This window comes from Populus nigra, chromosome 19 (assembly GCF_951802175.1).
Source record: "Populus nigra chromosome 19, ddPopNigr1.1, whole genome shotgun sequence".
In the NCBI taxonomy this organism is placed as follows: domain Eukaryota; kingdom Viridiplantae; phylum Streptophyta; class Magnoliopsida; order Malpighiales; family Salicaceae; genus Populus; species Populus nigra.
Window position 1 is genome coordinate 7,201,411 of NC_084870.1, and position 24,847 is coordinate 7,226,257.

At 35.4% G+C, this 24,847-nt stretch overlaps 5 protein-coding genes across 7 annotated transcripts; 3 read left to right on the plus strand and 2 right to left on the minus strand.

The window, feature by feature from the left end:
- The first annotated feature begins 86 nt into the window (after positions 1–86).
- Positions 87–1,495, plus strand: LOC133680441 (large ribosomal subunit protein eL31). Its single transcript, XM_062103400.1, has 2 exons — positions 87–256; positions 1,059–1,495. The coding sequence occupies exons 1-2, from the start codon at positions 171–173 to the stop codon at positions 1,339–1,341; spliced, it is 369 nt and encodes a 122-aa protein (XP_061959384.1). The 5' UTR covers positions 87–170; the 3' UTR covers positions 1,342–1,495.
- Positions 1,496–1,637: 142 nt separating this feature from the next.
- LOC133680439 (protein gamma response 1-like) lies at positions 1,638–5,034 on the plus strand. 2 transcript variants are annotated; one of them, XM_062103397.1, is made up of 3 exons: positions 1,638–2,568; positions 2,805–4,015; positions 4,307–5,034. In XM_062103397.1, the coding sequence occupies exons 2-3, from the start codon at positions 2,809–2,811 to the stop codon at positions 5,017–5,019; spliced, it is 1,920 nt and encodes a 639-aa protein (XP_061959381.1). In that variant the 5' UTR covers positions 1,638–2,568; positions 2,805–2,808; the 3' UTR covers positions 5,020–5,034. The 2 variants fall into 2 exon arrangements, with proteins under 2 accessions (XP_061959381.1, XP_061959382.1); XM_062103398.1 differs by having other exon boundaries at positions 2,809–4,015.
- Positions 5,035–7,565: 2,531 nt separating this feature from the next.
- LOC133680440 (DNA damage-repair/toleration protein DRT100-like) lies at positions 7,566–8,997 on the minus strand. The gene has a single exon (XM_062103399.1). It carries the CDS (start codon positions 8,833–8,835, stop codon positions 7,738–7,740), a length of 1,098 nt encoding a protein of 365 aa, XP_061959383.1. The 5' UTR covers positions 8,836–8,997; the 3' UTR covers positions 7,566–7,737.
- A 4,019-nt stretch (positions 8,998–13,016) lies between these two features.
- LOC133679577 (uncharacterized) lies at positions 13,017–16,321 on the minus strand. Its single transcript, XM_062102214.1, has 7 exons — positions 15,988–16,321; positions 15,793–15,896; positions 14,359–14,427; positions 14,225–14,283; positions 13,750–13,810; positions 13,612–13,665; positions 13,017–13,451 (listed from the first exon to the last, which is right to left on the minus strand). The coding sequence occupies exons 1-7, from the start codon at positions 16,151–16,153 to the stop codon at positions 13,170–13,172; spliced, it is 795 nt and encodes a 264-aa protein (XP_061958198.1). The 5' UTR covers positions 16,154–16,321; the 3' UTR covers positions 13,017–13,169.
- A 1,024-nt stretch (positions 16,322–17,345) lies between these two features.
- Positions 17,346–23,188, plus strand: LOC133680454 (SURP and G-patch domain-containing protein 1-like protein). Of its 2 annotated transcripts, none has more exons than XM_062103413.1 (9): positions 17,346–17,532; positions 18,251–18,730; positions 19,518–19,644; positions 19,781–19,887; positions 20,242–20,388; positions 21,087–21,221; positions 21,309–21,488; positions 22,516–22,694; positions 22,847–23,188. In XM_062103413.1, the coding sequence occupies exons 2-9, from the start codon at positions 18,310–18,312 to the stop codon at positions 22,871–22,873; spliced, it is 1,323 nt and encodes a 440-aa protein (XP_061959397.1). In that variant the 5' UTR covers positions 17,346–17,532; positions 18,251–18,309; the 3' UTR covers positions 22,874–23,188. The 2 variants fall into 2 exon arrangements, with proteins under 2 accessions (XP_061959397.1, XP_061959396.1); XM_062103412.1 differs by having other exon boundaries at positions 18,263–18,730.
- The last annotated feature ends 1,659 nt before the right edge of the window (positions 23,189–24,847 follow it).

The following is a 24,847-nucleotide window of genomic DNA, read 5'->3' on the forward strand; positions in this document are numbered from 1 at the left end:
GACAAAAAAACCCTCGACGAAAGGGTATATAGGTAGTTTTGCGGAAAGACGAGGATATTTTATTATAGAGTGGTAGTATATTAATAGTGAAGCAGCAGCTAGGGTTTAGTTGTAGCAGCCGAAAGAAAGAGGAAGGTTGTGACCTTTCTGTGAATAGGTGCGCTGCAAAGATGCCAGAGAAATCAGGGAAAGGAAGAAAGGAGGAGGTTGTTACCAGAGAGTACACCATCAACCTCCATAAACGCTTGCATGGATGGTACTTGACTTTCTACCTCTTCATTTAGATATGATTTAAGAATTTGTTAGGTTTTTGAGTTATTGAAATATTTCTATACTGAAAGGTGTGTTTTTTCCCGGGTAAAACAACAAATTAGATTGAAAGGTTGAAGTTATTTTTTTGGTTTATCAGATTTGTTAAAGAGTGAAGAGAGGCTATTTACTATTGAATTGAAAGAAGAACTTGATTAGTTGCTGTTATGAATCTTCTAAGAGAATTTGAAGGAACAAACAATCATAGGGCTCATATATATATCCTATTCTTATAAGAGAGCCCTTTAAGCTCTTGCTCATTGTTTTCTTATAGCCTATTTCTTTTTTAGTTCGACTTGATTTTATATTGCTTTTAATTGACTTGAGATTTCGGTTGTCATCTTCGTTTTTCAGCCTTTTCCTCTTGAGATAAATTTGAATATATTTTCTTCAGAGTTGCGAGGTTAATTTTCTTGTACCTGCTTACATACAAAGATTTTTCACCATGCCGGATTACAAATCTTGGGCATTTGTTGTACATTTTATTTCTCCTTGCTGCGTTATTTGTCTTAAACCTTTATTGCAGACATTTTCACAATACATTCTAGGATGTCTTCTTAAAACTGATGTAATTTAAGCTTTGACCTGCGAGGGTTAAGAAGTTCAAACTTTGCTAGGCATGTAATTAGTGCAATTGAATAGGTTTTGCAAAGTTGTGCTCATTCATTGATAGGCAACTCCATCTTTCTTCTTGGTTGGGTGGTTGATATGATTTGTTTTGAAAAAAAATGTTTAATTTCTATGTGCAGCACCTTCAAGAAGAAGGCTCCAAAGGCCATTAAGGAAATAAGGAAGTTTGCTCAGAAGGCCATGGGGACTACTGATGTTAGAGTTGATGTTAAGCTTAACAAGCATATCTGGAGTCGTGGTATTAGAAGTGTCCCAAGGAGAATTCGTGTTCGCGTTGCACGGAAGAGGAATGATGATCAAGATGCCAAGGAAGAATTTTACTCCCTTGTCACTGTTTCAGAGCTACCTCTAGAGGGATTCAAGGGACTTGGCACCATGGTCATTGATGACAAAGAAGAGTGAAGTAACCTGCCTCCGTTTTGTTATTAGTTTAATTTCAGTTTTGGCCATATCTTTTGATCATTCTAGTGAATTTCATTTTGTTTTGGATTTTTTTAAGGGAACATCTTTACCAGAGAATATCTGACTTTTATTTATGCCTTGATAGTTTTAAGTATCTCGTTGTTGATGTTTAATCTAGTATTTCATCTCTATTGGGCCATTACCCCTGCAAAGGCAACAAGTGCTTGTGTATCTGCTGATTCTTCTGAGCTGAGGGCTTACAACATGATTATATACAAGAAAATCGATGGCTGTTTTACTTGTGAACAGAGTGGAATAGAGGTCTTTAGCTGTTCATAACGTGTATGCTTCCAATGTCATTCAGCTGCGCCAAGAGTTGACTGTCCATGTTAATTTGGTGTCGAAAACTTTTTGCACATTTTAGAATGAACTCAACTTTTCCACCTATTTGTGCCAACAGAAGTAGGGATTGTGAAAGTTTGATTCTCAGCTTATTTAGAGGTGTGGAGATCTTTGGAGTGCAAGAGACCTACCTCCGATGCCCAGTTGTAAGCTCCTGTTTCCTTATGAGCTGAGCATGTTCTTGGGGATTTTGAGCCTAGTTAAAGCTTGTTCAGGTTTTTGCAGCGAGGCTGCTTCCTGACAATCGGTCCGTCTGTACTCTGAACTACACGCTTTAAATCCCTTGATATAAAAAAAGGTTATTTATTAAAAAGATGATCTTGATTTAAACTACGTGTTTGATATAATAATTAAAATCTTGATTTTTCATTATCTATTTTTTATTATTTGAATTTCAAGATAATAAAAAATGTATTAATAAATTAATATAAAATCATTTTGATTTGACACTCCCTAAAAAACAACTTTTTATGCCGAAAATACTCATGGGATTGCAATAACAATAATAATTTAAAATGTTTTTTTTTTTAGAAATATACCAAATAATATATTTTTTTATTATTTAAAAATTATTTTTAATATTAATATATCAAAATAATTTAAAAATTTTAAAAAACATAATTCATACCGTGTTTAACCTGCATAAACCAGTGGACTGTCAAATTAACGAAAAGGCCCAGTCCATTGCCGCATGGAATCAAATGTCATGCCCGCGAAGCTTTTCGTTTTGATTTTTTGAAAGGACAATTAAGCCGCCATCGCCTGCTCAACAAATTCACAACGCCACTTCTACTAAGATCTATCCATCCACTTCAATCACATAAGGTATTCCCAAATTCTCTCCTTATTTTTTCTTTACATTTCCATTTCCTTTTTGCTGTTTGTTTCCTGAGAAAACGAGGTTAAAAAAACTCTCCATTTGCAGAATATAAAAACTTCAGGTTTAAGTTGCTTAGTTTCTCCTAATTAAGCTTTTATCTGCATTCCAATCCATCATGCAACTAATTTGGTTTCTGTGCTTCGCGGATCTTGTAATTAAAATTCACAAAATTTCGTTTTAGAAAGATGAAGGGAGAGCTCCTGGAGTGTTGTCCGAAACTAGAAGCCGGTGATGTCTCAGGGCTTAGTACTATACTGGTAGCAGCAATTCAGGAAGCAAAAGACAGGATTTCTCAAATAGAATACATATTCTGTAACCAGCTTTACCCGAATTTCCAAACGAAATCCAAGAGCTTGCTGAAAATTTATTCGGATGCGGAAGAGCTGTGGAAAGAAAAGGAAAAACATCTCTTGGAGCTTATTGAGAAGCTTCGGGTTGAGAAGCAGGAAGTTGTTGAAGAAAACAAGCTTCTCAAGGTTGGGAAGGAAAAGTCGGGGGAGCCGAATGAGAAGGCAAATGTGCTGCTTGCTATACCAAGAAATCGAGAATCAAAAATTGATGAGCTAGAGCTGGAGGTTATGAAGAAGTATAAGGAAGTTGATGAGGGAATGAAATTGCAGAATACGTTACTTCAGTTGGTTCAAACGAAGGCAGCTATGATTGTGGATAAAGGAAGGGATTTGAAAACGAATGAGGAGAAGACCAATGAGCTGCTTGCTAAATTGAAGAGTTTAGAGAAACATGTTGAAGAGCTACAAGAGGAGGTTAGGACGAAGACAGAAAAAGTAGCAGAGAAAACAGAGTTGGCAAACAGTTTGAGCAAGAAAGCTTTGTCTCTATTGAAATTGATTGAGGATAACGAGAAGTTGAGGACTGAGCATGAAAAGGAGAAGGAACAACTTATGTACAAAGTGGAATGTCTGGAGGAGAATCTTGGTGGACTTAAAAAAAAGTTTAGGGAAAAAACGGAAGAAATTGAAGAGGGGAGAGTATTGCAAGCTGAATTACTTCAACAAATTGAAATGAATGCTGTGGAAATCTTGAAGCAAAAAGAACAGTTGGAGAAGTCTGAGAATGATAAAAAGGTACTTTTAGACAAAGTGAATGGGTTAGAGGAGAAGGTCAATGAACTACAGGCAAATCTCAGTAGCAGCTTTAAAGAGGCTGAAAGAAAGGTTTCGTATGAAAACTTGCTTCACCGAATTGAATTGAAGGATTGTGAGTTGCTGGCTGAGAAGAGGAAGATGAGTGATTTGCATGGTCTTTACATAAAGTTGAGGTCTCAATATAAATATCTCTGCACAAAGTCTGGTCTTACTATGAAGAATATGCTTAATGACAAATTAGAAGATGAAAGTGGTTCCTTGAAGCATCAACTGACAACTTCAACTGGTAAGGTTTTATTGATTCTTTACTTCATGTTTCTATAAAGTAAAGAGAACTAGACAATTGAATTCCGTGGTGATTCGTCAGTAGTTGTAGCTTGGAAGATCATAGATAAATTGCTAAATTTTCCTGGTAGGTACTTCGAATGTTTAATCTGTTTTTTTTTCTGAATTTATGATGTTTGTGCTTTATAAAATCCTGCCAGAAAAAAAGCCCTAAGGGCGTATGTAGTTTCTCATAAATTGCATGTGCATTTCTTCATGATCCTAATCGATCTTCAATTGCTTGGTATTTTAGACCGTGGGAACAAAAATGTTGATGCATCTGCCGCGCCTTGTGAGATGAAAGAAGTCAAGACTGAAAATGAATTTAGCAATGTCTTGGTGGACAATGAAGTTGTGAAATCAATTCCAATCGCAAACTTCAAATCTCCGACTTCTGGTTATGCAGCACCAAAATGTCCTCCCACTGTAAAATCCGCTCGAATAATTGGCACAAAGCGACCTGCATCTAGTTGGATAGATACTAGATCTCGTCAAGGCAAAGATGGGCCTGACCCTCACGATAATTTCCTTGATACCCCATTGGAGAACCTTAGGGCAGACATGGACAAAGCCATGAAGGAAGAAGTTCATGATCCTCACGTTGTAGTTCAGAAAGAAAAAAACATGGACCCTGGCTGTTCAGATGATGAAACGCAGGATGCAAATGTTGATCGTAGCCCTGGGGAGCAGCGGATGCCTGTTCCAATAGGTGGAAAAAGAGGTTTCAAGTATGTTGAACCAGTTCGAAAGAAAGCTGAGAGGCAAAATTTGAAAGGAGTTCAATGCAAGCAGTGCAAAAAATTCTATGATGCAGTTCTTCCCAATAATGGAGGTAAGTCTGCTGATGGTAATCAACAGAACGTTCGGTGTGAACATCATGATGGTGTTTCTAGGCATCGATACAAGTATGCCCCTCCCTTGACTCCTGAGGGATTTTGGAATATTGGATTTGAATCTGAAATGTGATTTTCTTGAGCTTGAGATGCGTTTACTGTTTGTCACGTTATTTTTGGTTTTAAATCAAATCTGGTAAATAGCTAATAAATGGAAGTAAAAATAACATATCTTCGAGCATTTGCAAGGCCAACCCTCTTTCCCTGTTACCTGATGTGTATCAAAAGTAAGATTATCTTTTCATAACATTAGGTTCCTTTTTATGTTCACCATTGAATGACACATCCAATATGGGAATTTACTGTTCCAGGCAGATTAAATTATCGATACAAGGATCTAGCTGATATTCTTTAGGCTTCTTTTCATGCTAAACCTTGCCCTTTTACTGTCAATTAGGATAGGAAATTCTTGAATGTCTTAAATATCCAACAGCTCTTCGGGGTTGCAATTATAGTATTTTGCTGATTCAAACTTGCTTTCCAGTTTTTTACTTCGGACTACTTTATAGCTCCAAGAGCCAAGCTTCCCGTGTTGATTGATTTGCTAAGAATAGAAATGCTGTAGCTCTGTGTAACCTATTTATTTCTTCTTCCGTACTTGTTTGTGGTAATTATGTGTTATTTTTTAAAAAATATATTGAAATAATATTTTTATATTAGTATATCAAAATTATCTAAAAAATATAAAAAAATAAATTTAAAATAAAAAAATAAATTTAATTTTTTTCAAAAATGTTTTTGAAATAAAAAAACAGAAACCAAAATGACTGTATGTTTCAATCTGGTTAAAGTTTTCTGCGTCCTAACCGATCGAGTCATGACTGGATATTGGCGAAATTCAGTCAAGGCCGAAAACACTTAACTAGATGTCGCAATATTCAGCTTGATGATGATAAGAAGTGCATGTCTTATGGTTTGTTCTGGATTATATATGACTGTTCAAAATATTATAGAAAATGTTCTGGAAAATCATCTACCTGTTTCGCAACAGGGGTTTTAAGATCAATACCAGTGGACTTCTATCAACAACATTAACAGTCACTAGAAAAGTGCTGCTTATTGCACTTTGCTGGGTGTCTTTGAGAGAAATCAAGACACCAGGGGTAACTTGGTTTCACGAGTGAATGGTTTGCTTATCTGGATTTGAGCGGAAGTCCAAGAAGAAACTTAGAAATAGCAAGTTTCGTCATGTGTTGTTGGAAGCTGTTTCTATCACGAACTTTTAACGACCTTCCATTAAAAAGTGGAGTATGCCATTTTTGGAGGTAATGTTCATGTTACCTCTTCTCTTCTGTTTTGTGAGGATAAAGACTAGTCGAGTTTTCGTCGATGAAGCAGAAACATGTAGTGTACGCCAGCAAACCAACGCCCATATCGCTATTTGGCACCATCAGTGAGAAGGGAGCAGCATTGCTAGATTGTAATCAATGAGGTACGCAACATTTATTACATGGGAACATGCATTGCTGTATGAGAGTCTGACTTCTGCTATAGTGTTTACTTCTCTTCCCACCTAACAATATCATAAATCAATGCTGTGTGAGAAATTTAAGTTCTATCTTTGATAAATGCACGCGAAAAAGTATGGGTATGTGCTCTCTTTATGCAAAAAATAACTGGTTCGTGCCACTGCTTGTTAAGAGCTTGCTCAAATCCAATGTATTGGGCTAGGGTATCTTAAATAGGGCAGCAGATCATAACTATTGTCTAACCTACTCGCAACAAATGGAAGTTGATTTGTTTCTGCGCTTCCTGCACAGTGCTGAGAAAACTTGTAGGTTTCAAAAGGAGTAGTAGTGCTAGCAGTTAAAGAAATTGAGGAACTTTATGTATTCATTGATTATTTGTTTTTAAAGTGCAGAAAGATATATAGCCTTCACTGCTGTTCCTCCAGGTACCGAAGGCCTTGAAGATAGACCACACATCTATGAAAATAATAAGTAAAGCAAATCTTTTCATACAAATAATGCGAATCTCTTTATGATCCTGCTGTTGTTGATCACGTGGATGCTGTTTTTGCATATCCAAAAGCTAAAAAGACAAAGAAAGTGCTTTGGATTTCTTTTAGTATTGTTTTTTTCATTTTAAAAATGTTTTTGGAAAAGATTAATTTTTTTTTATTTTAAATAATTTTTTTTTGTTTTTAAATTATTTTAATATACTTATATTAAAAATAATTTTTTAAAAATAATAATAAAAATTATTTCACTATATTTCTAAATAAAAATATATTTTAAAAACGCGAGTCATCTTGTATTTTTAAAAAATAAAATTTTTAATTTTTTTATATTTTTAATTGTTTTAATATATTAATATTAAAAATAATTTTTAAAAAATAAAAAAATATATTATTTCAACATAAAAAACACTAAAAAAACTAACCACAATCAAAACAAGACAAGCCACTTCCTCCAACTCTCTTTTATCTTTTCATGTCTGGATTCTCCTTATTGTCCTGCAATTATTTCAGCAATGCTCATCATTAAACAATAATAATGATGCTTAGAAATTAATTAATAGTGCATGCTCTTGATCTCAGTTTCCCAGGAGTCTCTGTCAATCGAGCTCATGCTGTGTTATCACGTGCATGCAACTATTTTACATTTTGTCCATTTCAGCTTAGGATCAACATCACATTGCAATTACATTAATAAAATATAAAAATAACTCAACACTTAATATGATGATCCACTTTTACAATAATGACACTTGAGCACACCTGTAGAACAACCCGGTATTTCGGGCGAAAAACGAGACGCCCGGTTTTACCCTTTATCGGCCTATTAATACATTAACAAGTCTTTAATGGATTCCCGCAAAGACAATCATTAAAACTAAACGAGGATGCTTCAAGGTGATCAAATGGTGTCCCAACAGGAATTGTTCCGCAAAGATGATTGTGGCTTAAATCCAAATGCCCCACATATGCTGCCGACGAAAGTGAACCGGGTATCGGACCCTTCAGATTGTTGTAAGACAAGTCAAGAGCCATGAAGTAAGATTTCGGCCCGAAAGCATCCGGTATGTTACCTTCAATAGCATTCCTGCTCAAGTTCAATATCCCCAAACCGGTACTGCTCAACAAAGTTGCTGGCAATTGACCGGAAATCATGTTACTATCCAGATTAAGCGTAGAAAGAACCCGCATGCTGCCTAACCAGCCCGGTACCGAACCCGAGATTTTATTAACAGACAAATCCAAGTCTGCTAGCCGATACATGCCCGATATAGAGTTTGGTATTGCTCCGCTCAGCTGGTTTTTACTCAACAATGCACGGCTAAGCATTTTCAAGTTACCAAAATCAGCTGGCAACTGACCGGTCAACTTATTGCTGCTAAGATCCAAATGCTTCATATTTGCCAAAGCTGTGAGAGAAGCAGGGATCTCTCCAGTGAGTCCATTATCAGCAAGGTTTAAAACAGCAAGTCTCTGTAGATTCCCAATATTTGCAGGAATCTTGCCAGATATTTGGTTACCTATAAGATCCAAGATTCGGAGATTACTTAAAGAAGCAACACATCCAGGAATTTCACCCGAAACCCCTTTCCAGTCTGCCAGAATGAGCGTAGAGAGCCTGTCAAGTTTACATAATGAAGGGTTGATGGAACCTGTCATGTAGCCTGACCTGCCAGCCTTCTCGAAGATGGGGTCTTCAGATTCACCTCGCAGGTTGATATCTGCGACTCTGCCTGTGGTGGGGTCACAGCTGATGCCGTACCAGTTGGAGCAGCAGTTAGTGCCTGACCATGTGTTGAAGATGCCTAAGTATGGTTCATTGAGGGAAGACTTGAAGGCTAGTAATGCTGCTAGGTCTGATGGAGTGCAGCTGGAAGTGGCTGTGTAGATGAGGGTGAAGAGGAGAGCTAGTGTTGTGAGTAACGCACTCATCTCTGGTGATTTTGAGTTTTGCTGGGAGGACGTGTCTTTAATTGCTAGAATGTATTAGCTTTTGTGTTTTTAAGAGGAGGATGTCGGCAATGAAAGCACAGAGTGTGTTGCGTCAGAGAGAGAGAGAGGGAGAGAGAAGGAGGGGAGGAGGTTTTGGAAACGGGAAGATGAGGCTTGTTATATATATTGTTTTGGACGAGCATGTCCTTGATCTATTGTCTAATTTACGGTTCAAGTTCACACCCTATGATTTAGTTTCTATTTTTCTTTTTAAGAGTTCACGTATCTATTTATAAAAATATAAATAGATACGTGAACTCTTAAAAATATAAATGGCCCTCCCCCCTCCAGCTGTGCACTCTCTATGCAAAAGACATTATCTGCTGGGAAATGCGAAAAAAATAAAAACTTGGATCTAATAAAGACATTATATGCAAAAGTTCATGTTCGGTTTGTTTTTAATAAAAAAAACCAACCAAATAAAAAAAATTATACATGTTTAGAATTGAATCCAGTTGAATATCAGTTTAAACCAACCCATTTTAATTTAGTTTGGTTTTCTAAAAAGTAAAACCAACAAAACCTATTAATTTTTTAGAATTTTTTTTTTGGAGTTTTTATATATGAATCCAGTTGATTTTTATAGAATAAAAGATAAAACCGAAATCAATTCATAAAATAGACTAGATATTTATATATACTCAACAATTTATATAAATATAACCACGTAAAAAGAAGGAGAAAAATAGAAAAAGATATTAACCTATCCAAATAATATATATAAATATAATCACAAAAGTTGCAAATAAAACCTATCCAAACATTCAAATAATGTCCTTCTTTATACATTAGAAACAATATAAACTTTATATTTTTAATAAAAATATGCAAGTCTTGAAGGTTTTAGAAGGAAAAAAAAAATATATTATCATAATGAATAGCAAGCTTTTGAAAAAAATGAAACATCTTTTATATTTATTTTTTCAATTGATTTCGAAAGTCTTTCTTCTTTTTTAATTGGTTTGGTTTTTTCAATTATTATTTTTATTTTCCTGGTTTAATAATATTTTTTTTTCTAGTTCACAGTAGACACCGGCCACATCATCTATCTAACATTAACGTTACAGAGACCCTACCATCATTTCAGAACAAGAATCACAGCCCTCATGATTAAGACTTTTTCTTGTTTTCAATTTTTACTTTATAAAAGCAGATCTTACCGAATAAACCAAGATTTATAGAGTACAGTAATCAACGACATAATCGGTGCTAATTCATTAGTACATCGAGGAGAATTCTTCAACCAAATTATTGTCCGAAAATTAATGAGTGATGCTGATACAACGAATTCCTGTGTTTATGTGGGAGTGAGAGAACATGTTCTTCTTAAACCCTCCTGTAAGAATCTCTATATTCTTACCGAAACTAATGCCATGACGAGGAACCGCATTTATGTACAAAAAAAAAACTAATATCTTCTTAAATGTTAACCTTACCTAAATTTTATGTTTTGCACATAAGTTCTTGAATTTCATTTGGGCTTCAGAAAGTGCTTGTCGTGTTGCAGTAGTTCTGTAAATTTTTTTTTAATGTTTTAAAATCATTCTAATCTTTCCTTTTTCCTTTTTGCCTTTTGGATAAGTCTTACAGCTCACAGGGCTCTCCTCCATGAGGGGATTTCTGCACTCACTTTTGGCACAAGTTATGATGATATCGAAAGGACTCATCTAGGATAAACCCCACCAGCTATACCAAAAAGCTTTTTTCCATGACTGGCAGGCCCGTGTCCGAATATCTTTTGCCTCTGCAATATTGCCACTGCTCCTCACATCAAATGTACATACAAATCAAGCTTCAGCAGTGTTTCGAACAAGCTATGATGTAATTATGTAACCTTGTAATAGTTTTGAAAGATAGACCCTAGAAAGAAGAAGAAGAAGAAAGCGAGGCGACCATTTAAAGACAGGGCGAAGAAGTAAGAAAGTACTGTATCAACTAACAGGAGACGTTATGCGTCGTCCCAAGTGAAGGTCCCTGCAACGAAAGCAATGTGCTATATTCAAGTCATTACAAGGATGAAATCAGGCTGTGACTTGTACAGGACTGGGTTTGAGTGACATGTAGTTCTGGTTCAGGTTCCTCTCGTCACACATCAACTGTTCTTCCTCCTCCTCAACTTCCCTGGAAGAAGAAAGCTTTTGATTGGTTGGCATGGTGGAGCCAGGGTGTTCTGTTGAAGGGACCCAGGTGAGGACGCAGTCACGCAAGTTAATAAATGTTTCATAAATTAGTTGTCCATGTATAGAAAATGTATGTCCATCAGAGTACATTTTTTTTATAGAAAAAATCCTTAAATTATAAGACAAACAGATGCTAACAGGATCTTCAAAATCTTCGATTGTGCCGTGCCTCTTACTTCTGTTACTGAACCTTGTGCTTCACTTCCTCGGTAATCAATTGATCAAAAATCTTGATGGGATTTTAAACTTAAAGGGGACTCCATTTATTTATTATGAGAATGCAATCCATAGTTATATATCTATCTGGCTTCTGTAATCTTGGAGCTCCGCAGCATAATCTTGCTTCTCTCATTCATTCTTGCTGTACAATTGATTTCTTCTTCTTCTTCTTTCATGAAAAGCCTGAGAACAAAGAGGATGTGTGTGAAAGTTGTGGTAATTGAAAGCGTTTTTTGTCTAAATATATATTAAAATAATATTTTTTTATTTTTTAAAATTTATTTTTAATATCAACACATTGAAATAACAAAAAAAAATATAAAATATTTTTTAATAAAAAATAAATTTTAACCAATTTTTATTTTTACCGCAGTACCAAACATGGGAAAGTATATCCGTGAACAAGATAATTAAATTATGACCCCACCATATACAAGCAACTTGTGTGTATATCATGTGATAAAAAGCAAAGAGATGTTTTAGATATAGTGTATCAATCAAATGTACAGGCCCATTCTGCTCACAATATCGGGTAAAAAATCTATATGCTGTATGAGGAACAAAGCACATGTCTATGCACACATGGGTAGGTGCATTTTGTTTTTCAGTCTATAAGCGCCCTTCCTGCTTTATACACTGTTGGATGTTAGAACAAATTATCACCAGCACTGTTAAATTTTTTTCCCAAAATTGTTTATGAACATGGTAAAGTAAAGGATGAATTTAAATAATTTTATCCCCTGTATTCAGCAGTTTATAGTTTAAAATCTTCTTAACATTGACCATATAGATTCCAAAGAGTTTCATTTCAGCTTGTAATTGTTAATTAAGTGGGTAGTGAAATGCTATGATGAACCCACCTTTTTAATTATCGGTTTAAGTTCTTTGAATGCTTAAGACCTCTTGTGGAATACGGTCACATTTAGAGAAGTTTTGAAGGGAATATAAAAGAAGAACAACGTAAGAAAAGAGAGAGAGAGAGACATTGATTATAAAGATCCAAACGTATAAACGGCCTAACGAAGGATAAGTGGATTATGATCAATCATGCAAGAACATGGCGTTGTCCTACTTAGAAAATCATTGAAAGTTTGAGACTTGTCATGTGAAATGGCCAACCTCCAACAGACACCTCTACTCATAAAAAAAGGAGACAGTGCCATGAGATTTTGGATCGTGAAATAATGACAGATAATTTAACTGTTTCATGTCGGTGGAGTCACAGTCTCAGTAGCTACTTGCATAATCACCTGTTTCATTTAATTATTTTTAAGTTTGCTCTGTTGTTTACCTGGTTGTTATCGTTTGTTTTCTTCTTGGTGGTTGTGACAAAGCTGATGAAAAATACATGTTTCTGGGATATTCAGATTCCAGCACGTGCATGTTTATCCGTTTCTGTACAAAAAGCTTCTCTTATTAACTTTTACAATTTCTGAATTGCAATGCAAGTTTCTGGTGAACACCAATCTTGAGAGAAAATTGAACGAAGTCCGCAATTCATCTGGGAGTGTCAGTCGTCTTGCATGTAATTTGGTGTTTCATGAAGAGCAAAGAAGCATTTAACAGGATGCGAAGGTTATAGTCGGAGGCCCACACAACATGACTCTGGATTTATGACGATTGAAGAGTTCTGGTGGCGAAACACACACAACACACTCTCAAAAACACAATCCACGAACATTTCTGCTGAAGTGCCCGTTTTGCATGGTCTATCCCAAGGAGTTTCAACTAAAACAACGTTAAATACTGTTTTGGTTTGTAAATTGAATGTTACCTCTCCTACAAATCCCTGTTAACCAAAAAAATTCAAATTGTTATCCAAAATTTCCAAATAATCATTGATGGTCTCACTGGTTTGCTGGTGATGTATTAATATCAAGCAAAAATATCCTCGGTGATAAATGACTGTTCACCGCCGTTCACAAAATCTTCTGAGGGGAATTGAAGCTGCTCATAGTTTAACTGTCTAGAAGCTTCATACAAAGCGATGCCAACACTCACAGAGAGATTTAGGCATCTAACATATGTTTCAACCATAGGTATCCTGATCATCCCACCACCAAACATTTCGCTTTTGCAGTCCAGCAAGGCTTCAGGCGGTAAGCCAGATGTTTCTGAGCCAAATACTAGATAATCGCCTTTCCTATAGGAGAATTCCTGCAAAAGGAGATACAAATCTGTAGCTCATTTTAAGCATTTATGGGACTGTCATAGATTTTGACACCAATGAGATGCATCAGTTATTCACTCATTGCAAATGAGATCTTTAAGAATGGCAAAATTGCTTAATGAGTCGTGACAAGAAAAAAAGACTTACTGAATGAGTTGTTGTTCCTCTTTTAGTAAATGCCAGCAGACGTTTATCCCCTTCCTGCATGCATCAAGGGACAGTAATATGCTTAATCAAAGAAAGAAAACATGGTTTCCAAAATACACCATCAGAAATGAGCAAAACCTGCTGCCTGAAATAGTCTTGAAACTCTGCCCAGGAGTCATGAACTTTCACAACCACATATCTAAGATTGAGACTTGATAAAAGGAAACACATCCATATGAAGTTAATGCTAATAGAATTTGAATATTAAATGATCTTGCAGAATAATGCTTCTAAGAGATCTACGTTGTTTCTATCTCTAAAATCAGAAACAACTAAAAAAAGCTGGGTCTGGTGCAACGAACAAAAGTCAAGCTCTTACAGTAGTAAGCACTATCAAATTACCATTTTTTTTGTTTGTTCTTCCATCTTCTTAAGGTTAAAGAAGAAGAAAACATGCAGTTCCACAAGCAGCTCATTTAGTCTGAACCTTAGAAAGACAGAAACATATAAATATTTAGTCCCATATCAAGGGATGTTGATGTGGCAGAACAAGTAACTACACTGACAAAATGTCTAGCTAAAAGATCCCTTGACAGAAGATGTGCAAGGATACGGCCAGTAATCTAGTCCAGCACGCTTTAGTTTTGCATCATCAACTTGGAATCCTAAGGGCTAAGAGAGAAAGAGGCATGTCAAATGAGCAATAGGTGATAATCACGAAGTAGATGATCAATTGTGAATTAGTACCCCAACTAAGTGTAGGCCAACAGCCGTTGCCGCACATGTTCTTGCAATGCAACCTGTATTTCCAGGAATCTGCCAAGGACAACAAAAATGAGGCTGCCTTGAGAAATTGAGGTTGTCTGCAACCCAAAAGAAACAGGAAAAATATGTTTTAATTGCTATTGAATTTGATGATACCAAAATACTTCTAACATTTGGAGAAATTAATAACAGGGAAAATGAATGATTAAAAAACAAATAACTGGGAAAATATATTGAGCTCTCACGTGATGCACAGCCATTTAATTTACTCCATATATGAAAATCAACAGTCGTTAATATTCCTTCCATTTGTGAACACAAACGCACAAGAGCTAGCAAGCAACAAAAGGTTACTTCTTGTCAACACTCAAACAGCACGAGCAAATTCCACAACAGTTTCAGACAAAGGGTACCATAGAGGCACTGTTCACAATGAACAAGCAGAATGCAAACTATATAGTCCAACCGACCAACCCAAAATTTCAAAAATCAGGTTCAAACAATTGAAGCAACCCAATTTATGAGCAACAACAGATTGTTTTACATGAAACATCAAGTTGACCACAAATTACTAGGAACTTAAGGATTCTGCTCAACTTGTTTTGTGTTTTCTCTTCAACTAACAATGAGAGATAGGAACATCAGATTTGAGAACATTTATAGCAGATAATGCTTACAGACTACACAAAATATATCATATTCAATGGTTGATTTTGGACATATTGAGCAAGCAACAGCAAGAACATCACAAGCTTAACCCGGATGGTTTACAACCCCTAACTCCCAACCATATATTCTCATTGATCATCTTTTTAATTAAAGGGACTGTAGTAGGCGTGCACAGGCCCGTATATGAATGGTTATTTAGTGTTATCAGTTTCAAACTAAATGGCTCTACAACTCTATGCTTTTACTCCATAAAGTACAAAAGATAATGCTCTGGTTATCTTCTTTCTTTTGCTTGAAAGTGAGTCTATTTTTGCATGATTGTCTATAACCATTACTCTAGACTATTAATATTGCATCTTCACCATCACAATTCTCTGGGATGTCTATAGTTACCGGAGGGGTCACCCCTCGTTGTACGGACCACTGTCATGTCTGAACCGAATAACATGAACAGCAACAATAACAAAGATTGAACAATCTAAACTTGCCTCAATTTTAACTGCCCCAATGGCTTACACCCGACATGATATTTTGGCAATCTAATTACACCTCAAACTAAAACAATTACATATAATTCACATAAACACGCCCGAATTCCAATGGATTAACTTCTTCTTTAATAAAATCAATGAGTTGACTTAAACAATTAGATAATTAAGAGCCAAAATAACACAAACACTGCATTGAGCCAGCAATGATACTATATCTTGAATAAAAAAGGTGTGAAATTTAGATTATAGCTAGTACCTGAGGAGAAACTAGTACCACTTGAAGAAGCTTCTTATTGCGAGAGACTTCGTTAACTCCCTTACCCACTCCATCTGGCAAAGAATTCCCATTTCCTCTTCCAGCTACACCCACAAAATTAAACAATAAGCACCCCCAAAACATTATAAAAAAAATCATAAGCATATCGCGAAAGATAGTTAAAGAGGGTATTACATTGAGAGCAAATAGGAGAGTAGCATTGAGACAGTGGAAGAGAAGGGTTGAAATGCTTCTTGAGTTGTGATAAGCAGAAAGGACGTAAAAGAGAGGCTCTTGAACGGAAGTTGAAAGGTAAAGGGGTTGTGATGTTTAAGGTTTTTAAGCTCCTACTTGTGTCCATGGGAACGGAATTCCCTCTGTGTTTTGTTGCAGTACTGGTGGGTTGTCTAGCTTCTTGCTTTCTGCTGCACTGCTTGGATGGAGCTGTAATGGAATTTGGGGATAGTAATGTTTGTTTTTATTTTATGTTGCTCCTCTAAATTGTTGAATTGGTAGTGTAAGCTCCTTGCTTGTTTTTGTTTTTTCATACAGAAAGAAGATTTTGTTCGTCTATTTAATTGATTTTTTTTAGTATACATCAGAACACGAAAAAATAATAATAAAGTCATGGGAATTCTCTTCCAACATCATGGATTATAGTGTTGAAGAGGGATCTGGTAGTTGATATATAAATGCGTGTCTGATTATTTATAATTAGATCTCTTGAAAATAATAATCACCATTAAATTTGTATCAATTTATTTATCAGCATAGTTAGATATTAAAAAATATTTTCCTATATCACATTTTTTATAAGAAAATTTAATTTTTTTTCTTGCAAAAAAAAAAAAGAGTTTGACTATTAAATAATATGCATTTATATTAATAGGCATGGAGATGCTGATTTTTAGCAATATATCTGGACATTAAAATAAATATTTTTACTTGAAAATAGTTTTTTTCTTGCATGAGATGTCCGGGTTAGCTTGCATGTACCTTCACTAATCTCCATGGATCCTAAAATTAACGACCAGGTAAGCTTCTAGTGGCTATCAATATTAAAAACCACAATACTCGAACCTGAAATTACAAGGAAAACAAAATTTTTAATTTCAAACTTTTATTACTGGACTATCTATTCATTGGTTGATTTTTTTATTTATTTTAATTGTATATGATACATGTGAATAGAACTTATAAATAATATATGCATGAATAAAGATTTTATGAATCTTTATTTTAATAAATCAACATGGTATTCAATACATGTTATAATATTAATATTATATTAAAAATATAATTATCATTCAAAGTTGTTGATATTTTATCCAACAATATATTTTTATAAATGTTATCAAATACTTTTCAACATTTCTTTTTAACATAAATTTTATTAAATGCACTTTCCATTCTCATCACGCAAAACCAGTAAAGTGGCAATATGGTCTTTTTCTTGTTTTCTCCTTACATCCAGGGTCTAAAGTAAATGAAGTAACGCTACCATAATGCATATTTTCTCAAACGCCAAGGACAATAATGTCAATTTACCCAACCATATACAGCAAAGCAAATCCTCTCGTTCATGCGTCTCAAGTCCTAGCCTCTCTCTCCTTCCCTTTCCCCAATTTAGAAGGAAAAAAACCTTTCTTTCTTCTTCTCTATCCAGCCCAAAAAATCATCACGATCAATGCTTAAATAACTTTCACAAATTGACATCAACGCTTCTGATAAATCATTAAGGTATCTATACAAAAGTTTCAAATCTCGTCGAATTTTGATTTTGTGGATTTTAAAGCTTATTGATTATTGTTTGGCAGATTTGAGTTTTAGGGTTTTAGATTATCTGTTTAAATTACTTATTTTTGCGGATCTAAAAAAAATTGGAATTCTTTGGCTCGTATATTTTCTGTGCTTTGAATTGAATTGACTTCATGTCAGTTAATTAGAGTTAGGGATTGATTATAGTCGTGAGACGATTGGGAAATTTCGTTTCTATATAAATTATAGAATTTCTCAAGTATTTGGGTTCTTCCATGATTTGGAGTTTTATTAGTTTCCTGAAAACCTCTAAATTTATAATTTGAAAGCTAAACTTTTTTTTTTTTAAAAAAAAGTTTTTATAGGGGCTGAAACGAATTTGAGAGTGCTAAAAATGGGATTTGGCCTATAAGCGGTTAGGGTTGAGGGGTTCGGTAGCTATGGAGTAATTGGGCAGGTTTGGTCTAGTTAGTGTGGATTATTAATTTATTATAGACAGGTTTGGATGGTCGATAATTACCGGTCTTATTTGAGATGCAGAAGATATAATTTTTCTGGTAAAGGATTTGGGTGGATTATTGATAATGTAGTTGTTCATGTTCCTTTTTGTTTACTATCATTGTTATATTAAGAAATGCATGACTCGCAGTCGTAAAGATCAGACCTAAAGGTCTCTACGTATGTCTAAATTGCTTGAAAGCTTACTTGTCAGACAGTAACTTCCTGTAAACAACCTGAGGATATTTGGCTCTTTAGCAAATGGACAAAGGAGCACCATCTAGTCTGTTTGTTAATGATGGTTCATTTATGGAGAAGTTTAAACAACTTCAGCAAGGGAATGGGAAGGAACAGGAAAAGGATAAGGGTGCTGCAGAAAAGGATTCTAAACCCAAAACAATTGTTTCAGGGACTGTGACGCCTAAACCTTCTTTTGGTAAAGTAACTATGCAGTTTAAGACTAATGATGCATCGAAGACATCCCAGACTGCTTCCAGTGGCAAACTTGCTTTCAGCTTGAAACAGAAGTCAAAGCTTGTGGCACCTGCAGTTAAGTTGGGTGAAGATGACGAGGATGAAGATGAAGCAGATGCTGTAAATACTTCAGGTGGTGTGTCTGCAAAGAGGCAGAAGTTGGGTCAACTGGATGCATCTGAACAATCATTGAAACGATTGGATGTTGGTAATTACTACTAATATAGATATTCTCTGAGCTGGTTGAGTTGCAATGAAAGCTTCTTGTGCTTTATTTGGTGTTTTAACTTCTTGATTGATAGATGATACTTGAGAAGATATTTATCATTTATGAATGCGGCTTTTTACATTCTGACAAGATGTCTGCTGCTGTAGTGTCAGATATGACCTTAGTTATCACACTTGCACACAGCTGCTAGAATGCTTCTGCTTATACCTATTTCTTGCTAGATTTTCATACTCTATTCTCTATTGGCTTTTGATTTTTATGGTTTGAATTTATATCAAGGTATTCATGTATGTCACAAGTCTATCATTCCTTTGATCTCACTTGCAAAACAGATGACTAGAGTTAAAGTTTTTGTAAAATGATTTTTCTTTTCACCCCTTCCTTCACACACAGTTGGACTGTCAGTAGTTGTCAATCTTCATTATTTCCTATGGTCTTCATGTTTTTAAAGCTTTACATGGACGCACCTCTTTCAAAAAGGAGTCTTTAGCTGTGGAATAAATTCTCCCCCCAGTTAAGTATAGTGCGATTGAAACCATCATCTGGGTAATGCCTACTTTGATCTTGACCAGCAAATGAGGAGAACAAATCGTTCTTGAATGTTTCTTGTCTCATGAATGCAGCTTATATCTTAAGTGCCAATCAACATTGGTGGAAAGAGATGTTCAATGAAAGATTTGCCATATGTGGCACGCCTGCTACAAGAGTAATTTGCATTCCCTTGTTCATGCTCTTGGTATTAATCAGTTTTATAAGTGATGTGCAGCACCACCTCCCCCAAGTGATCCCACAGTGAAGAATGTTGCAGACAAACTAGCAAGTTTCGTTGCTAAACATGGAAGGCAATTTGAGAATGTTACACGCCAAAAGAATCCTGGAGATACACCTTTCAAGTGAGTTATGAGTAACACTGGTCTCATTACACATTGATTTTCCTATTAATTCTGATAGCATCCTTTTCCTTTGCTTCAAGTTGTGCATTGGAGACTTAAATGTTTTATTTATAAGTGGTGCTTGTGTTATCTGCAGATTTTTATTTGATGAGAATTGCACAGACTTCAAGTATTATCAGTATAGGCTCGCCGAAGAAGAAAAGGCTCTTTCACAGAACAGGGATTCTCATATCTCTTCTAGTGGTCAGTCCTTCGATTGCTACCCTTGTAGCGGTTATATTTATTGTCTGGGAGCTAAGACTGTCTAAAGCTTCCCTGGTTGCATTTTGTTTCTTGCCCTCAAGTCTTGGTAACAAAGTTCACACCTGAAGATGTTGACACGATGTCACATCTTAAGACTGCATTTATCTGATCTTATGACGGATAAAAATGCTTGACATATTAAAGTAGTAATGTAATGTGACTTTAGAAGAAAGATCTTCATTTCTTTGTTTGTATTGTTGGGAGTCTCTGTTTGTGTTGCTTTGTTTAATTTTCCTTCAAATTTTGTTGATATTAGAGTGAAATTTTCATGCCAAGCACACTTTGTCTGCATAGGTGGTACAAGTACTTCGGCATCTAAATCCACAGCTAGCTCTCAAAGGTCACAGCAGCAGCAATCAAATTACCAAATTCCCGCTTCAGCTTTATACGAAGCTGCTGAAGAGCCCAAGGGTTCATTGTCAACATCTTCAGGAAGAGCTGGTAATAGCACATTATCAGTATACAATGGATGTATTTGGAAGTTTATTTCTATTTTTAACCCATGGGAAAAACTAATCTGTTCTTTAAGTTCTTTTAAAAACAGAAGCTGCTTGAGCACTTTGGAGATGTTCGCACTTGATGAAAGTCAACTGAGTGGAGTCTGTAGATTGTATCGAATTAGATCCCTTTAATGTTAGATCACCCAATTCTGTACCTAGGCAAACCTTTCAGACTTGGGTTCATTCAAATCCATCAATCTCTCTCTACACCAGAATGTCTACCAAACAGACTTCATTTCATGGCTCTTTCACGGCTCTTTTATTGAATTTGTTTGCATAATGTTGAAAGCCAATTAATGCTGGATTAGTCACCCTGTTCCAAAGTCATGGGTCAATGTTTAAAGAATATATGTATTGGTTATATTCTACAATGATTTCCATTTAGAATCAGATCAAAATGATTGTCTAGAAATTGTTGTAGCCTCGCATGATTTTTAGCAGTTGCCTTTTTTTATCATGTCATTATTGCGTAGAGGTATTGGTGGCTATTTGGTACATCACTGCTTTCTCGTGTGTGAACAGATGAATTGTCTGCATGTTAAGTCCCACATTATGTCAGGACAAACATCGATTATGTGATTTTATGTATAACTGTATACATCTGTTGGGTGTTGCATTTACTTCTTTTTCATATTGCAGGTGAATCTAGTGCACCAGCAGGTACAGATCCTATAGAAATGATGGAGTTCTACATGAAGAAAGCTGCTCAGGAAGAGAGGAGGAGACAGCCTAAACAGTCTAAGGATGAGATGCCCCCTCCTGCTTCTCTTCAAGGTATATGCTTTATGTGCAGAAGAATTGTGGTCTCCAAATGCTTTCTTCATATAATTGTCTTATTTTGAAGTTTTGGTGGCACTGCAGCTTCTTCCATAAAAGGTCATCACATGGGTGATTACATCCCACCAGAAGAGCTTGAGAAATTCTTGGCTACTTGTAATGATGTAGCTGCAACAAAAGCTGCTAAAGAGGCTGCAGAAAGGGCTAGAATCCAGGCGGATAATGTTGGCCATAAACTCTTGTCCAAAATGGGTTGGAAAGAAGGTTCTGAGTCTTGTCCCCCCCTCTCTCACACACATGTGCTGATGTGCACACATGAAATTCTGATTGAAGTTATAAATCATGAATCAAATAATTTTGTCTTGATGGGATATTCAACTATGTGATTGCTGTGTGGATGGCAGGATTTGAATTGTTTTCCCTGCTAGAGAATGAATAAATTATTCTTAGTATGTTTCTTCTAGTTCGTTTGGCCTGCGTTAGTTTATTTAGATGTGCCTGATTTGTATCACGTGTTGTACCGATAGCAGTTAATATTACTCTATTAGTAAAACCGTAATTGCTCTTACAGCTACATTTTGCATAATGAGTTAGTTTGGAAATCGGATCAAAGTGTGCTCATGAGTTACTGATAGCAGTTCAGGGAATTTATCAATAGCATTTTGCATTACCTTTCGTGAAAATTGAGATGGATTTCTAATTAGTTGCTTGAGGGGCTGTTGATGGAACCCTTGATAGGGAGAATAGAGAACCTGAGATCTGAAGTGAACAATCAGTCAAAGGAATAAAATTAGAGTCTTTACTATTCTGTTAATAAAGTGTACTTACTCTACAGCTTGCCTTTTGCATGATGGTCAGCAAGGAAATGTGAACAAAGTGTGGTCATGAATACTACTTTTTTCTTGAATCAAAACATGAACATGAACTAAAGAATTTTGTTGATTTGATCATTATTCACCGACGGACTAGAAAGCAGGACCACAATGGATCTGCTTGAACATCCTTATAATAACCATAAGTGGTGGAATACTTAGATTTAGATGCATTATATGCATACTATTCCAGTGCGTTTCTCCTTCTCAAACAGAGCATGAGATTAGAGTTGGAATCATTTGTGGTTTTGTTGAATTCCTCATTTGCCGCCTGACTTGGAATGTGTGTTATACTTGAGCAGATTGTAATTATTTCTGAGAACGTAGTTGGACTTCTCTATTTGCTCTATTTGTTTAATAATTTGTTTTTGCTTTGTAATGTGGAGTAGAAGCCTGATAATATTGTGTGTGGCTTTCAGGTGAGGGTCTGGGGAGCTCCAGAAGTGGTATTTCAAATCCGATCATGGCTGGCAATGTAAAGAAGGATCACTTGGGTGTTGGTGCTCACAACCCCGGGGAGGTGTCTCCTGATGATGATATATACGAGCAGTATAAGAAGCGAATGATGCTTGGTTACCGTCACAGGCCGAACCCTCTGGTATTATCCCTTGCTTCTCTTGTCCTTTCCTTCATGTAATTTGATATTGGTTATTAGTTTAATAAATTGTCCACCGTATCCTCCGTAGAATTGCAAGTTCAATTATTACAAGGCTAGCCTTGTTCTGATGGTCTACCATTTCATCTTGACAGAACAACCCTCGAAAAGCGTACTACTGATCAATATTTCATGCGAGCTGTTTGTTTGTAGACTTTGTCTTCAAGAAATAAACAGCGATCGTCGAAACTGCTTATTGTGCTGAAGAAGAGTATTGGATTGTCCCCAGACAGAATGGAAGTTGTCTAGAGTTTGCTATTTGTGAAATCAGTGTTCAATGATAAATTACTTTTTTTCTTTCTTTTTTCTGCTTTCATATTAGGGGTGCATATTGGGAAGGAAACGATCTAAATTCATTCATTTTAGTTTGCGTGCAGTATTGGGAAGGAAACGATCTGCATTCATTCATTTTAGTTTGCTATTTTTCTTCTTGATAATCCTCTTACTATTTCGCTCTACGTGCACAAAATAAATTAAGTTATAGAAGAATCTAGACTGGTATGGACTGTGACCTGAGGGACAGAATGGTAGATTGATTGGAGTTCTTTGGGAATATAACATAGTAAAATAAAAAATAAAAAATAAAACTGATAAAATAACACAGGAAAATATCAGAGTTTTGAAAGTCGTAGATGATTTTTGTTATTTATGAGTTGCAGTTGTCTTATACACTCTTAAATTGACAATAAAGAGAGGAGAGAGAAGAAAAGGAAAATAAAGAAAGTATTGAAACTTTAATGATAATATTATCAGTACTGGTAGAAATATCTGGATGAGATAAATTTAATGATATTAAAAAAATTATCAACAACAATTGAAGTGGATTATATGAGTGGTTTAAAGGCAATTGAGTTCTGTTACTTCTAGTTTATTTATTGTTTGTTTTTTATTTTGGTGTTGAATTTATCTTGTTGGATATTTTTTTTTTAGTTTAATATGAGTGTTCGGGCCAGTTTACGCGTATCTCGACTAATCTCACGGGCCCTAAAATTAATGATCATATAAGCTTTCAGTGGTCATCATATGAGTAACCACAGGGCTCGAACTTGAGATCACAGAGGGAGCAAATCTTTTGGTCTCAATCTCTTACCACTAGGTCATCATCTAAATAGTTGTTGGGATATTTTTAATGATACCGGTGGTATTATTATCTAAGTTTTGCTGTGATTTTGGATTAGTTTTTTTTTATTTTTATTTTTCTCTATCTTTTATCTCCTTAAAAATTATAAAGAGGAGAGAAAAAAAAATGTTAAAGATACATTGAAGCTTTGAAAACAATACTATTAATATCATTAAAAAAAATCTAGATAAAATAAATTCAATAACAAAAAAATCATAAATGATAATGATCAAAAAAATCACAGCGAATAAAGTTGAATTTTATGAGCTATCTAAAAGTGTTAAGGTTTATTTGTTTTTGAACCATTTATGTAGCTTATTTTGTTCAATATTTATAATTTTTTTTTATGTTATTAGAATATTTTTTTTAATAATATTAGTAAAGTTATCATTGTAATTTTGGTACGTCTCTGTGATTTTTTTTCCTTTTTTCTTTCGTTTTTCTGTCTTCTCCCCTCTTTCATCTCTCTTTATTGAATCGTGTCCAATAACTTTATAATTTGATAGTAGCTTATGATATTTACTGCTCACTTTACGTGATATTTTTCTAGATATTTTTTGCATTTGATATTTTATCATTTTTCTCACCATGATAGAATCCCAAAGAACTCAGATTGATTGTCGTGTCGTCAAGTCGTCCATCCATCAAGAACTTCAATAAAGCACTGCCCTCGGATATATATATATTTTTTCTTCGCTGGGTAAGTTGAACCTTGGATCTAGGCCCGGACCCCTGGGTAGGTGGGCCTCTGAAAGTAAGGCTGTCTCATTTTCCGCCGTGTGTTCGATAGTGTTGGCTCCTTCTAGTTGGATACCTTGCGCTATAACCGTGGGGGCCACATCCCTACTCGGCTAATTTAATGAAGCCTAGGGAACCACCGTGTTCAGGGCCACGTCCAGTGTACTGAGCTCGGAACAGCCATCAGCCATGCCCTTTTTCTTTGAGAATGGAGGCATCCGTATTTCATTTCAAATTA